General features: G+C 43.5%; 1 protein-coding gene across 1 annotated transcript; it reads right to left on the bottom strand.

The window, feature by feature from the left end:
- Positions 1–7119: 7119 nt before the first annotated feature.
- On the bottom strand, positions 7120–12979 carry LOC142216732 (NXPE family member 2-like). The gene is made up of 4 exons (XM_075284765.1): positions 12204–12979; positions 11585–11646; positions 8768–8986; positions 7120–7667 (listed from the first exon to the last, which is right to left on the bottom strand). Exons 1-4 carry the CDS (start codon positions 12977–12979, stop codon positions 7120–7122), a joined length of 1605 nt encoding a protein of 534 aa, XP_075140866.1.
- Between the last annotated feature and the right edge of the window lie 4123 nt (positions 12980–17102).

Raw genomic sequence — 17102 nt, 5'->3', positions numbered from 1 at the left:
GAATGCATTGGCCAGCCTTCGGCCAATCAGCGCTGGCTCTGCCGGAGGAGGCGGAGTCTAAGGTCGGACCTGAATGGAGACTGGTGTGGAGCGATCTTAGACTCCGCCTCCTCCAGCAGAGCCAGCGCTGATTGGTCGAGTTCCGTACTCTGGCCAATCAGCGCTGGCCAATGCATTCTATTAGCCCGATGAAGTAGAGCTGAATGTGTGTGCTTAGCACACACATTCAGCTCTACTTCATCAGGCTAATAGAATACATTGGCCAATCAGCGCTGGCCAATGCATTCTATTAGCTTGATGAAGCAGAGTGTGCACAAGGGTTCAAGCGCACCCTCGGCTCTGATGTAGCAGAGCTGAGGGTGCACAAGGGTTCAAGTGCACCCTCGGCTCTCCTACATCAGAGCCGAGGGTGCGCTTGAACCCTTGTGCAGCCTCGGCTCTGCTACATCAGAGCCGAGGGTGCGCTTGAACCCTTGTGCACACTCTGCTTCATCAAGCTAATAGAATGCATTGGCCAGCACTGATTGGCCAGAGTACGGAATTCGGCCAATCAGCGCTGGCCAATGCATCCCTATGGGAAAAAGTTTATCTCACAAAAATCACAATTACACACCCGATAGAGCCCCAAAAAGTTATTTTTAATAACATTCCCCCCTAAATAAAGGTTATCCCTAGCTATCCCTGCCTGTACAGCTATCCCTGTCTCATAGTCACAAAGTTCACATTCTCATATGACCCGGATTTGAAATCCACTATTCGTCTAAAATGGAGGTCACCTGATTTCGGCAGCCAATGACTTTTTCCAATTTTTTTCAATGCCCCCGGTGTCGTAGTTCCTGTCCCACCTCCCCTGCGCTGTTATTGGTGCAAAAAAGGCGCCAGGGAAGGTGGGAGGGGAATCGAATTTTGGCGCACTTTACCACGTGGTGTTCGATTCGATTCGAACATGGCGAACACCCTGATATCCGATCGAACATGTGTTCGATAGAACACTGTTCGCTCATCTCTACTAATTAACATGGAGATGCTATGGGCTACCAGGAAATGGAATGCTAATGAATCCCTATCTAGCTGATTGACGTCAGAGTTGCACCTTTGTGTCAAGAGTGTGTAACTCAGGATGTTCTATAGAAACACTGGAAGTTAGATCCAAGAAGTGACACAAAAGTCTTTGATGTGTAATTATCTTCTGAGCCTTGATATACACATACTGTATACAGTGACTGTAGGGGGGTAGTTTCCTGTTGAAGTGTAATTAGTCAGCACTCCACATCCAAGTACTAAAATGTTATAAGTCCAACCTGCTTGTGTCTGTATAAATATTGCCTCTTCTGTAACAATAAATCAGAACTCACTTGATACACTATCAGTTGCGTGTGTGTGTGCGTGTGGCTTCTCCAGGCCCAATGGGTGATAGCCCATCTAGGCCTGTTAATTAATTATTAATTTGGAACTCTGCAACATACTTTTACGAGGACAATTTAATGTCACCAACAATGGTAAAGTTCCAGATAGTCTACAGCAGAAACGAATTAATGGTAAAGTATCTGGTTGTCTAGGAGTGGGAAGGGAATATTAGTAAAATCCTTGACAGTCTGAGGCAGAGAAGTGGCTTATGGTAATATCACTGGTGGTCTAGGATAGGGAAGGGATCAAGGGTGCAGGTCCAAGTAGTCAAGGGTATGACAATGGTTAGTGGCAGAGGTGGCATAGCACAAAGAGAATGTCAATGGTTAAGTCTTTGGGATCTAGAGCTAGAATAAGTCCCTAGTAGTCTAAGCCAGGTCAGAGGTTAATGGTAAAGATTCTGGTGGTCTCCAATACTGAAAGGGTTCATTGCAAAATCTTAGGTGGCTTAAAGCGAGGAAAGAGTTAATTGCAAAGTACCTGGTGGTCCACAACAGAGAGCCCATTAATGGTAAAGTGACAAAGATTGGTGGTAAAGTCTTTAGTGGTCTAGGGCAGGAAAAGGGGTTAGTGGTAAAGCTCGAGGAATCCTAGAGCAGGAAAGGGGTTAAATGTATTAATGGTCCCTGATTGACTAGGTCAGGGAAAGGATTAAGGGTAAAATCTCTGTTGGGCTAGGGCAGAGATGTGGTTGGTGGTAAAGTTCCACATAGCCTATGATACAGAAGTGGATGGTGGTAAAGTTTCGGGGAACCTAGGTCAGAGAAGTAATGCTAAAGATTATTTTGGTCTACGGCAGGGAAAGGATTAATATTGAAATTCCTGGTGGACTAGGGCAGAGAAGAGGTTGGTGGTAAAGCTCCAGGAATCCTAGGGCAGGAAAGGGGTTAAAATGTATCAATGGTCCCTGGTTACCTAGGTCAGGGAAAGAATTAATGGTAAAATCTCTGGTGGACTATGGCAGGGAAGTGGTTGGTGGTAAAGTTTCGGGGAACCTAGGTCAGAGAAGTAAAGTATAGCTAAAGTCTATTTTTGTCTATTCCAGGGAGGGAATTAATGGTGGAATTCCTGGTGGCCTAGGGCAGAGAAGAGGTTGGTGGTAAGACCACTGGTGGTCTAGGACAAGGAAGGGGTAATGGTAACATCAGAGTGGTACTGATGCTCCAGTCTTTGGGGACCTTACATGATTGCCCGTTTAGCTACCCTAAAACCAGCCTGGCCATCAGCCTAACTCCATGACTTAACCTATTCAAAAACCATCATAAACCCACAAGCAAAAACCAAATAAAAATCAATCTTCTCTGCCCTGCAAAGACATAGACCTAAAAAAACAAACTAAAAACATCTTGCAAATGCGTCAGCATGGATGACAAACTTTTTGTAGGAAGCTAAGACGCTCCTGCTAGCCCAGAATTAGGAATATTTTTGCCGTATGACCAGAAATTCCAGGTCACCAGTTACGAAAATAATAGGTGTAGATGTATTAATCTCTCAGCCCTTGGATCCCGGCCCTGACACATTCTTTGTAGGATTACAACTAGGAGATAATATAAGTAACTAGTCATTAATTTGTCATATAAAATTATGGAGATGATTATACAACCGTACATGTGTAGATATGTAGATGTAGGACATGGGTGACCTCAACATGGTGGCATAAATTTAATGATTTTTTATATGTTGAGTTTTACATTTCTCCAGATAATCCACACTATCACATCTCACACTTTCGGTGTTAGCAGCGACATGTTCGCATGTACTTGCATGGGGAAAATCCACAATGTAATATTGTAACCAGTTAGTGTAAATTGCCCCATGGTACAGATTTTGATATTCACAAATTGTAGAAAAATTTTCTGAGGATCTTCATTACAAATTTAATCTGAATGCAATCTGCAGCCAAATCCTCAATGAAATACGAGTTTTTTGATACAAAATTGAAACAAAATTTGTGTGCAAATTTGCACAAATTTGCACTTGTAGTCCGAAGGCTAGGGGGAGCCTAGGAGCTTAATGTGTTGAAAAGAAGAGATCCACTGTGTTGGGAGGAGATGTGGAATAAGTGTCCTAGAAACTATAGAGGCTGCTGCGGAGCGCCCCCTTCCTATAGTACACTAAGGCTTTATGCACACGACTTATTGCAGCCCAAGTGTGTCACAATGTTGTTTCATAATTTATTTAGCAGGTCCTGTAAAATATTGGAACAGTGTATTGGACACCCTTGGGCTGCATACTAGGCCTAAGAGTGTGGTGACCATGTGGGTTTTTGATTTTTTAACGAAAGGCACTGGGCTAAAACCTTAATGTCATGGGAGTGCCTTCCGTGCTCCATTAATTTCCAATGGGGGGTTCCATTCCGATCCAGGATAGAGACCAGGAAAGGACCTACTCTATAACAATTCTTTTTGTGGTTTTCCATTGAAGACAAATTAAATGAAGATAATAATACCAAAGAATGTGTGATTGCAATCATTTATGGAAGAAAATTAGTATTATCTGACAGAATTGCAGGGGTGCCAATACTTTTGGCCAACACTGTAGGGATAGTAATATAGGTTGTTTATTGTACTGGATAGAAGACTTCCCGTTGTATACTCTTATGAAATATAGCAGTTGTATGTGACAAGGATATACTATGATCCTTCCTAATCTCCTTGTATATTAGTTACTACTTGTATTATACATGTGCTTAGTGTCAGCATTGCCTTCTATTTGTTTTGTATATTATGTATACTATATATACTCTGGTTATTATAGGTAGATGTAGCTGGTTTCTATATGTCAGTATTATTTATCTCCCAGTATATCCTTGTCTTCCTCCTTACCCATACACCACTGTGTTCGGTTTCCATCATATATGATGATATATACACTCACCGGCCACTTTATTAGGTACACCTGTCCAACTGCTCGTTAACGCTTAATTTCTAATCAGCCAATCACATGGCGGCAACTCAGTGCATTTAGGCATGTAGACATGGTCAAGACAATCTCCTGCAGTTCAAACCGAGCATCAGTATGGGGAAGAAAGGTGATTTGAGTGCCTTTGAACGTGGCATGGTTGTTGGTGCCAGAAGGGCTGGTCTGAGTATTTCAGAAACTAATAAACATGAAGAAAAAGATGTCCGGCAGCTCTCCGATAAAATATAACTTTTAATGAAAAAATGTCATAAAATAACAAAAAATTGACATAGCACAGAAAAAAAGAAAAATGAAAAACCCCCTAAAAACGCAGACGCGTTTCGGAATGAGATGTTCCTTCCTCAGAGCTCTGAGGAAGGAACATCTCATTCCGAAACGCGTCTGCGTTTTTAGGGGGGTTTTCATTTTTCTTTTTTTCTGTGCTATGTCAATTTTTTGTTATTTTATGACATTTTTTCATTAAAAGTTATATTTTATCGGAGAGCTGCCGGACATCTTTTTCTTCATGTTTATTGGATTACTAGACACTTTCGGAATAGAGTGTCTGTGCCGTGCACCCCGGACTTATTATACAGCCTATGGAACCAAGATATATATATGGGTGAGCTGAGCTTTCTTTTTTGATTTTTATTTCAGAAACTGCTGATCTACTGGGATTTTCACGCACAACCATCTCTAGGGTTTACAGAGAATGGTCCGAAAAAGAAGAAACATCCAGTGAGCGGCAGTTCTGTGGGCGGAAATGCGTTGTTGATGCCAGAGGTCTGAGGAGAATGGCCAGACTGGTTCGAGCTGATAGAAAGGCAACAGAGACTCAAATAGCCACCCGTTACAACCAAGGTAGCCAGAAGAGCATCTCTGAACGCCGCACAGTACGTCGACCTTTGAGGCAGATGGGCTACAGCAGCAGAAGACCACACCGGGTGCCACTCCTTTCAGCTAAGAACAGGAAACTGAGGCTACAATTTGCACAAGCTCATCGAAATTGGACAATTGAAGATTGGAAAAACGTTGCCTGGTCTGATGAGTCTCGATTTCTGCTGAGACATTCGGATGGTAGGGTCAGAATTTGGCGTCAACAACATGAAAGCATGGATCCATCCTGCCTTGTATCAACGGTTCAGGCTGGTGGTGGTGGTGTCATGGTGTGGGGAATATTTTCTTGGCACTCTTTGGGCCCCTTGGTACCAATTGAGCATCGTTGCAACGCCAAAGCCTACCTGAGTATTGTTGCTGACCATGTCCATCCCTTTATGACCACAATGTACCCAACATCTGATGGCTACTTTCAGCAGGATAATGCAATGCCATGTCATAAAGCTGGAATCATCTCAGACTGGTTTCTTGAACATGACAATGAGTTCACTGTACTCCAATGGCCTCCACAGTCACCAGATCTCAATCCAATAGAGCATCTTTGGGATGTGGTGGAACGGGAGATTCGCATCATGGATGTGCAGCCGACAAATCTGTGGCAACTGCAGGGGGTCCAACCCGTTACTAGCATGGTGTACCTAATAAAGTGGCCGTGAGTGTATTCTTTTCATGTATCAGGTGTGATTTTGCTTTTCTTGCTTATACATCTATTATAATAGAATTTCTTATTTATAGATGTTATAACTTATTACGGAGGATTAAACATTAATATCCAGTTCTGTCTCAGGTAGATATGTAAATGATTACAGGTGTGGTCTGATAAACACTGGGTCTTGCCATAAGAGGGCGCAAAAGTGCTTTACTTTCTGCCCTATATAAAGGCTCTCAGAGGCTACTTTTGGGTAGTGTACATCTTGGAGAGAGATCACTGATTACTACACCTGACTTTGCAACACACTTGAAGACATTTTTGTCCAGGGGGCACATCATAGGACTAAAAAGAGCAGGATGGTCATTTTGATAGTAGCCACCATCTAGGCCCAGTTCTTGAGATAACTGTTGAGCTAGTAGTTATCCCCCTATCTATTGGAGAAGGGATAAATTCAGATTATACCCCTATACCAGAACTGCCATACCAGCACCAACCATCAACCATCATTGTATTCACAATAGTGAAAGTCAGCGTTACGATAACAATACTGTCCTCAGTGGCGTTAAATTGGCCAATAAGTTGGCGCTAACATGTAACTTCCTCTTCTTTCATGATGTCACCGATTGCCATAGAGTTAATGAGTAGTCATTGTCATGGACTTTGGACACAACATGGTGGCCACCATCTGATCTCAGCAGTCAACATCTGGTAAAGTTTTATAGGATTTTTTTTTGTTGCCTCTTAACCCCACCCTTCCAGTAATATAAAATATGTTCATCGCACCTTCAGACGACTTTGTAACGACATCCACAAAGCGACGCTTCATTTTCTAGATCACAGATTCCTCCCATTCATGACTGATCAGAATATTTTATGTGTTGGTTGAGAACAGACAAGTTTGATCAGTATTTTTTATGGGACAATGAAAATTTTATCTGTGAGGAGGAGGATAGCTGTTTCATTTTACAAGACCTAACACAAAGACATACAAAGACTATCAAAGCGATTATGGCACTTAAAGGGGCATTCACCGTCACATCCGACAACCCTAAGTTCTGGGTAAGTGACAAACAATGGAGGGGGTTTATTGAGCCCAATGGCAACAGCTTTCTCGGCGCTATCAAGGAATCACAAAGGTAAACATATAGGTGTCAGATTCAAGATGCGACGATCTATAAACCACGCTGTAAACATATTGCAAACTTTTTTAGTTTTATATCGTAGTCTCGTAACTTTCGCAAGTCTCGGTAAAAAAGATAAGTTTATGAACTAGCAAAGGTGAACGTCAAGCTCATAATATTGGCAAATGTGAATCCTAGAGGATGAACTAACTCTGTAAAGGCGGCCACTGTCATGTCCCAGGCATCCACAAAGCCCACGTTGATGCCTTGGAAGACCTCTCTAAGCACCAGATATTGGGTATAGCCATGGAAGTCACCTGTTCTTTCTTGATGGCCATCAGCTCCTCTGGTGTTCTCCGTCTTGATTATGACCTTGGTCTCCGGACTCCTTAGAAACAGTCGTTCCAGGGCTCTGCGGATGTTGATGGCTCGTCTTATATAGATTTTTAGGGGAAACTGTCTAAAGTGTTGTCCCATGGTGATAACAAAGATGGTGTCCTTCCCTCCAGCACGTTGGTCGATCTGACGACTGGCGTACATGTCCTCCTTGAAATAATAGAAGTTGAAGCTTTCTAGTGGGAAGCCGTGCCTTTTGTAGGAGATATAAATATCTTTATCCATGTTCAAAGCCTCCAATGTCTTCTCCCATGAATTCCACCCACCCTCACGATTACGGAAATATTTCACTACTGGTGGAAAAATAAAGCAGGATAAAAGCATAAAACTTTATATTCATTTATTTTCTAAATGTTGCAATTGTTGATTTGTTTTGTTTTGATGAAATGTATGAACAACAGCTCAGACCCAGGTGGGCAAGGACAGAGATCCCAGGTGGGCTAGGGCAGAGATCCCAGGTGCGCTAGGGCAGAGATTCCAGGTGGGCTAGGGCAGAGATCCCAGGTGGGCTAGGGTAGAGATCCCAAGTGGGCTAGGGCAGAGATCCCAGGTGCGCTAGGGCAGAGATCCCAGGTGGGCTAGGGTAGAGATCCCAAGTGGGCTAGGGCAGAGATCCCAGGTGTGCTAGGGCATAGATCCAAGGTGGGCTAGGGCAGAGATCCAAGGTGGGCTAGGGCAGAGATCCCAGGTGGGCTAGGGCAGATATCCCAGGTGGGCTAGGGCAGAGATCCCAGGTGGGCTAGGGCAGAGGTACCAGGTGGGCTAGGGCAGAGATCCCAGGTGGGCTAGGGCAGAGATCCAAGGTGGGCTAGGGCAAAGATCCCAGGTGGGCTAGGGCAGAGGTACCAGGTGGGCTAGGGCAGAGGTACCAGGTGGGCTAGGGCAGAGATCCCAGGTGGGCTAGGGCAGAGATCCCAGGTGGGCTAGGGCAGAGATCCAAGGTGGGCCAGGACATAGATCCCAGGTGGGCTAGGGCAGAGGTACCAGGTGGGCTAAAGCAGAGATCCCAGGTGGGCTAGGGCAGAGATCCAAGGTGGGCTAGGGCAAAGATCCCAGGTGGGCTAGGGCAGAGGTACCAGGTGGGCTAGGGCAGAGGTACCAGGTGGGCTAGGGCAGAGGTACCAGGTGGGCTAGGGAAGAGATCCCAGGTGGGCTAGGGCAGAGATCCAAGGTGGGCTCGGGCAATAAAGGGTTTATTAATAAAATAATAACATCTCAGATGGCAGTAAAGTAATGAATGAAAATATCACAGGAGAAAACGGCAGCAAATATATAAAAAAAAAAATAACTGGAGGTCTTGGGCAGTAAAGTGATTAATATCTTCCCTGGTGGTCTAGGGTAGTAAATGGTAATCCTAGCTGATATGGGTAGGGAAGACATGGGTATCACGTACTCTTGATGGTCTCAGTGAAGTGCAACATGTACTGAAGTAACGTGGAATCTCCGATGAGGTACAGGCTCTTCCCCTGCAGACATTTAATATAGTCGTCCCCTGTTTTATAGACTGTCATCCTACAATACATTGGGTGCCAGGTGTAATTGTAGAAGTATCCACTGGGGATGGGAGAGCTCATCCCTGTCTGACATGTTATGTTCAAGGTTGGTGGATGATCTGAACAAAGAACACACAAAACAGTTATTAGGGCACATATCATCTCAAGATGCTGCAAAATCAGAAATATTGTGGTGATATCTATCTATATCTATAAGTATCTATCTATCTATCTATCTATCTATCTATCTATTTATCTCATATCTATCAGCTATCTCTCATATCTCTTATTATGTTTATTGCTTTCTTAAGTATTTTATTGTATTGTTTCTAGAGATGAGCGAACACTAAAATGTTCGAGGTTCGAAATTCGATTCGAACAGCCGCTCACTGTTCGAGTGTTCGAATGGGTTTCGAACCCCATTATAGTCTATGGGGAACATAAACTCGTTAAGGGGGAAACCCAAATTCGTGTCTGGAGGGTCACCAAGTCCACTATGACACCCCAGGAAATGATACCAACACCCTGGAATGACACTGGGACAGCAGGGGAAGCATGTCTGGGGGCATAAAAGTCACTTTATTTCATGAAAATCCCTGTCAGTTTGCGATTTTCGCAAGCTAACTTTTCCCCATAGAAATGCATTGGCCAGTGCTGATTGGCCAGAGTACGGAACTCGACCAATCAGCGCTGGCTCTGCTGGAGGAGGCGGAGTCTAAGATCGCTCCACACCAGTCTCCATTCAGGTCCGACCTTAGACTCCGCCTCCTCCGGCAGAGCCAGCGCTGATTGGCCGAAGGCTGGCCAATGCATTCCTATGCGAATGCAGAGACTTAGCAGTGCTGAGTCAGTTTTGCTCAACTACACATCTGATGCACACTCGGCACTGCTACATCAGATGTAGCAATCTGATGTAGCAGAGCCGAGGGTGCACTAGAACCCCTGTGCAAACTCAGTTCACGCTAATAGAATGCATTGGCCAGCGCTGATTGGCCAATGCATTCTATTAGCCCGATGAAGTAGAGCTGAATGTGTGTGTTAAGCACACACATTCAGCACTGCTTCATCACGCCAATACAATGCATTAGCCAGTGCTGATTGGCCAGAGTACGGAATTCGGCCAATCAGCGCTGGCTCTGCTGGAGGAGGCGGAGTCTAAGGTCGGACCTGAATGGAGACTGGTGTGGAGCGATCTTAGACTCCGCCTCCTCCAGCAGAGCCAGCGCTGATTGGCCGAATTCCGTACTCTGGCCAATCAGCGCTGGCCAATGCATTCTATTAGCCCGATGAAGTAGAGCTGAATGTGTGTGCTTAGCACACACATTCAGCTCTACTTCATCGGGCTAATAGAATGCATTGGCCAATCAGCGCTGGCCAATGCATTCTATTAGCTTGATGAAGCAGAGTGTGCACAAGGGTTCAAGCGCACCCTCGGCTCTGATGTAGCAGAGCCGAGGGTGCACAAGGGTTCAAGTGCACCCTCGGCTCTCCTACATCAGAGCCGAGGGTGCGCTTGAACCCTTGTGCAGCCTCAGCTCTGCTACATCAGAGCCGAGGGTGCGCTTGAACCCTTGTGCACACTCTGCTTCATCAAGCTAATAGAATGCATTGGCCAGCACTGATTGGCCAGAGTACGGAATTCGGCCAATCAGCGCTGGCCAATGCATCCCTATGGGAAAAAGTTTATCTCACAAAAATCACAATTACACACCCGATAGAGCCCCAAAAAGTTATTTTTAATAACATTCCCCCCTAAATAAAGGTTATCCCTAGCTATCCCTGCCTGTATAGTTATCCCTGTCTCATAGTCACAAAGTTCACATTCTCATATGACCCGGATTTGAAATCCACTATTCGTCTAAAATGGAGGTCACCTGATTTCGGCAGCCAATGACTTTTTCCAATTTTTTTCAATGCCCCCAGTGTCGTAGTTCCTGTCCCACCTCCCCTGCGCTGTTATTGGTGCAAAAAAGGCGCCAGGGAAGGTGGGAGGGGAATCGAATTTTGGCGCACTTTACCTCGCGGTGTTCGATTCGATTCGAACATGGCGAACACCCTGATATCCGATCGAACATGTGTTCGATAGAACACTGTTCGCTCATCTCTAATTGTTTCCTGTTTTTTATTATGGTATTATTGCTTATTATTATTATTCATTAATTTTCTTCTTTCCTCCCTATTCCCATTTCTTTCTAAACCCCTCTGCATAGATCCCAGTGTAATAGTATTTTAATGAGGACACCAGGTCTGAAAAGTCCAATCGCATACATCATGTGATCGGCGCTCTCATCCTGAGCATTTTGGTGCTTTGTTTATCCAGATCTGTTCAGTCATTCCACAGATATAAGCCCTTTTAATGTTGTTATAAATTAGGGTCTAGTAGCCAAGTGGGCAGTAACACGGTATGACCCCACCCCCAAAGATACCGCAGTGTTACCCACTTGGGCTTGTAGACCCTATTTTATATCAACACTAAAAGGGCTTATATCTATGGAATGTCTGAATGGATCTGGATAAACAAAACACCAAAATGCTCAGGATGAGAGCGCCATGTATTTGGATCTGGTGTCCGGTCCTCTTTAATGCTGTCTGACTTTGAGAGTAAAAATTCTTTGACTTCTTCTCCAGGGAGTCGAGTACACTAATATTGTCCTCCCTTTGACTAATGTAGCAGATAACATAGGATAGAAAGAAGTAAAATATAACTCAGTACTTACTTTCACAATCTGTCACCGTTACATTATCCAAACTTCCAGCCATTTCCACCCCAACATTGGACCTTCAAAAAAGTGTAGGATACCAATTAGACATATAGAATTCAATAAACACTATGGACACTATTATTATTGTATTGTTATCGTATTATATTTTACTATGTTTTGGTTGCTGTTAATCTGGCGTGAGACTTTTTGGAACTTCTTGTCACCAACATGGCGAGAAGGTGGTAGTCTCCAATCTCAATCACAAAAAGTTGAGGAGCATCAGGTTGGAGACCATGGCTGTTAATGGCTTTGATGCTCCTTTGTTCTACAATTAATAAGGCCACCCTGTCAAGGGGCCAAGATCATTTTTTTGTAGGCTTCCCTCTTCTGAGTACAGGAAGAGAATTTGGCATATGGGTGGACTACATACTATATACATTAAATTGGGTCCAATATATAACATAATAAAGCTGAGTTAGGACCTTGCAAGAAGAGCCTCATTTGTAAGGAAGTGGGCTTGACTTTTTTGGACAGTACTTGGCACTAGGGATTGGTATTTGGCACTTGGGTTGGGTATTCAATGGGTACAATTACGTCTATTAACTCAGCTCTTAAAGACAACTTTAACTCATACCTGTTAAATAGTGATCTCTCCCCCGCTGTAAGATTGGTCACGTAAATATCCACCGCTCTCATATTATTTAAACATTCGCAGGGAAGGCCCTTTGGTTTAATACAGTAGAAGACCTCTTCATAGAACTCATCCTTGTACTCACAAATCTCTTCTGGTGTGTTAAGCTGAAAGCCACATGTAGTGATTGCTTCTTTGCCTAGATATTCATACTTTCCTTGGTAACCAAGAACCCCTAGACTAGCATGTCGTGCTCTCCAGAGAGCCGCAATCCCTTCACTGGGATGCCATAGTCTAATGGAGACCTTGGCTTGACCATCATCAACCCATCGTAATGGAAAGTGGATATGGTAGGATCCATTGTGAAAGTCTTCCACCCTACCAGACACAGACGCTCCAAGCTTTTGAGAAAAGAGTCGTGATTTTATGAAGTCTCCTCCATACGTCTTCCTGTTGCCCAGGTGATCGTACATATCAACCTGTACTACAAGGTCTTCTCCGAGACAGTATTGTTCCTTATTGTTGACTATGAAGACCTTACTGTTCTTCCCACTCGTACTTCTATTGAAATTGGTGAATTGAACATTTGGGATCAGTTTTTGGATTTTGTCAAAGATTGCATTTACTTCAGACTGAAGATCATATCTTCTCAGCTGTGTCTTCTGGATGTTGACATTAGAAGATTTTTCGATCAAGTGTTTTTGGGAATCCTGAAATATGATAGAAGAAGGCTTGGACAGTGTGGGCCTCAGCTTTAGGATCAAAATTGTGTTATACATTTTAATGTGAGGGGCACTTTGTGAGGGACATCTAGAATGGAGTTAGATGGCCACAAGCCCCTAGAGATGCCACCATGCCTGGTGTGGATTTTATCTAGGTCTGGATTGGTGTCATCTACTCCATTTCACAAATGTTTCATGAGATTAATGTGAGAGATAAATTTTGGCAGTAAATCATCTTCCTTGAGGCCTGAGGCAATGTGTGTGATCTCCAGATTTGGTGTGTCTACCTTGTAAAAACATTGTCCTCGTTAGTATCCAGGATAATTGAAGTAAGGAATACATTATAATTAACATATATAATAATCTGTCAGCTATTAATCCTCTAATATTACAGATTTCACAGAGTGCTGCTTAGTTATTTACAGGCCGATCCCTGCGATTCTCAGAAGTAGGTTGAGATGGTCATTAAGGTGACCATACAACCATCAGCTGTTCTTCCGAATCCTCTCCATTCTCATTTATGGCCAGATAACCATGGAGATGTTCTCAATAGGGAGACTCATTTCTGTTTGCTTCCATTGGCTGTGCCACCTTTCCAGGTGGGAACCGACCAAATTCACTGGGACGGTTGCCAAAGATTAAGGGCTATCCTGGCAAAATCAGAACATTTGGCAAACCACCTCATTAATTGCTCTCAATGGGCACCATTCTTCAAGACTCATGTCCACCCCTGCATTAAAGGGGAGGGTGCACATTTTTTCACTAGATACTGCGCCACTTTTGTATATGGGTTGTATCTGGTATTGTGTGTAGTGTAATTTTGGGAAAATCTGGACAAGTTATACATTATGCGTTGTGCATTACCAAGTCCTCATGTCCTATCTTTGGTCTATGAGAAGCTGAAGGCCAGAATCATCTGAGACATACTAGTTGTTTGGAAGGTTCTGTCTGACAACGCCAAGCTGTGGTAGTTAGGTAGTGTACACATAACAAACATTTTGTCTCAAATGACCCAGATTTGCAAGAGGAACAGATAAATAAACGGGTGAAGTAGCTGGGCAGAGGCCATACCATACCTCATTACTTCATACTTAGGAGCAGAAACTTCTTTAGGTTCATACATCATAATAGACATGAAGGAGAACACAACAATATAATAGTCAGGACTGGATAGTGTGCACTGGAAATCAGAACAACATATAGCCGACAGTACGCACCTTACCTGGAATAACCTTCTACTCCAAAACAGACTCAGCAGAAAGGTGAAGGCTAATAATGTGGCTAGGATGGATTTCTTCGTCACTAAAGCCATTAGAAAAAGGCAGTGGCCCTGTGGAAGAATGGAGCAAATGATGAAAATTATATAAAGCATTAACCCCATACTCCAAAATATACTACCATACAGTACTAAACCAATACCACCATAAACTGTCCAAAGAATACCACCATATAATACCAAACTAATACCACCATCACCTGTCCTTATAATACCACCATACAGTACTAAACTAATACCACCATAACCTGTCCATATAATACCACCATACAATACCAAACTAATACCACCATAACCTGTCCATATAATACCACCATACAATACCAAACTAATACCACCATAACCTGTCCATATAATACCACCATACAATACCAAACTAATACCACCATAACCTGTCCATATAATACCACCATACAATACCAAACTAATACCACCATAACCTGTCCATATAATACTACCATACAATACTAAACTAATACCACTTGTATGCCGATGGCCGGCAATATAATGGAGGGGGTGTACATCTCGCCCAATCTACTCAGGTGGGCAAGATGAGAGAAAGTTCAGGAATGACTTGTTCTCAGCAGACAGCTTTTGTCTGCTGAGCATTTTGTTAAATGCTCAGTATTGGGCTGGATTTTTTAGGAATGGCAGGTAGGATTGGCAGTGGGACCTGTCATTCCACCCCCCTCCAGTCCACACTTTGGGGATGTTTCTGCAGCGTGTCAGCTGCTGTGGATTGTCCTCATCAGTGAGGTTTAAAAGGTCAGCTCCAGCAGCAAGACTTTGGACAGAGCTTGGCTGGAGTGCCAAAGAGAGAAGTCATATTTTTGGAGCTGTGTCCTGAATGATTCTACTGGCTTTTGAGTTCTGTTATTCTAGGTGAGGTAACCTATTCTATGTTTAGTTAGTGCCTAGCCAGGCAGGTATTTATTTTTGTATTGTTTCCTTTTGTTGCTGCACTACCTTCTTGAGTGAAAATAAACTCTACCATTGTTTTGGACTAAAGAAACTGGACTTTTGTGTCTATGCCACCCCAGACCCTGACACACTATAAACTGTCCATATAATATCACCATATAAACTAAAGCTAATACCACTATAAACTGTCCAAATAATACCACCATACAATACCAAACCAATACTAATAGTATAATACAGTGTCTAATACCAAGATATAGATTTTAAATAATACATCCACTTAGTGTTCAAATGATACCACCATTTAGTACCAAAAAATACTGTTATAAGGCTACTAAAAATTCTACAGATTAGTCCCCACATAATACCACCACATAGTACCCAAATATACTTTTATAGGGTTACTAAAATGAATACAGGACAGTGTCCAAAAATAACAACAAATAGAACCTAAAATATTGTTATAGTTAGAATAATACTATAGAGTCCAAATAATATCACCATATAGAGTCTAAATCAGGGGTGCCCAATATGTTGATCGCGATCTACTGGTAGATCGCAAAGGACGTATGGGTTGATCGCGGGATGCAGGGATCCCCGGTGTCTGCTTCTTCTCAGTGCAGGCTGAGAGTCATCTCCGGACACTGGCAGGCGGGGCTGCCACAGCCCCAGCCTGCCAGTGTCCAGAGATAACTCTCAGCCTGCACTGTGAAGAAGCAGACACCGGGGATCCCTGGGCAGCCACAGAACGCCGCTGTCTTGCTCTCGCGATCCGCCCGGCCCCACCCACATTCCCTGCCCTGCCCACAGACACGCCTACTCTGCCCACAAGCCCGCCCATAGACCTGCCCTGCCCCGCCCACATGCCCGCCCCGGGCCCGCCCTAGTAGATCTTTTGCCTTGGTAGCTAATAAAGTAGCTCACATGCTGAAAAAGTGTGAGCACCCCTGGTCTAAATAATGCTTATAATGGTTATAGCTAGTATTAGTATATTCATTGGAAGAGTGCACCGAATTGATGTTTGTTTTTGTCGTCTTCCATTAAGAGTTATCGGAGAGATACTGGAGCTCATAATAATAAATCAATATTCCTCTTCCTGATTGGTTGCTTTGATATACAATTTCCTATGACAGCACTACCTGGGTTGAACATAGATTCTCTGCTGCCTGAGGGAAACTGCACCCCCTTGGCCAAAAAAAACCTAAATATACAGTCCCCCTTTTTTTTCGTGGTACCCACACAGTATACAGTGTTGGCCAAAAGTATTGGCACCCCTGCAATTCTGTCAGATAATACTTGTTTTCTTCCAGAAAATGATTGCAAGCACAAATTCTTTGGTATTATTATCTTCATTTAATTTGTCTTAAATGGAAAACCACAAAAAGAATTGTCCAAAAGGCAAATTGCATATAATTCCACACCAAACATAAAAAAGGGGGTGGACAAAAGTATTGGCACTATTTGAGAAATCATGTGATGCTTCTCTAATTTGTGTAATTAACAGCACCTGTTACTTACCTGAGGCACCTAACAGGTGGTGGCAATAACTAAATCACACTTGCAGCCAGTTGAAATGGATTAAAGTTGACTCCACCTCTGTCCTGTGTCCTTGTGTGTACCACACTGAGCATGGAGAAAAGAAAGAAGACCAAAGAACTGTCTGAGGACTTGAGAAGCAAAATTGTGAGGAAGCATGAGCAATCTCAAGGCTACAAGTCCATCTCCAAAGACCTGAATGTTCCTGTGTCTACCGTGCGCAGTGTCATCAAGAAGTGTAAAGCCCATGGCACTGTGGCTAACCTCCCTAGATGTGGACGGAAAAGAAAAATTGACGAGAGATTTCAACGCAAGATTGTGCGGATGGCGGATAAAGAACCTTGACTAACATCCAAACAAGTTCCATCTGCCCTGCAGTCCGAGGGGACAACAGTGTCACCCCGTACTATCCATCAGCGTCTGAATGAGAAGGGACTGTATGGTAGG

The sequence above is a fragment of the Leptodactylus fuscus genome, chromosome 8, assembly GCF_031893055.1.
Source record: "Leptodactylus fuscus isolate aLepFus1 chromosome 8, aLepFus1.hap2, whole genome shotgun sequence".
NCBI lineage: Eukaryota > Metazoa > Chordata > Amphibia > Anura > Leptodactylidae > Leptodactylus > Leptodactylus fuscus.
This window is presented reverse-complemented; position numbering and strand designations above follow the sequence as displayed.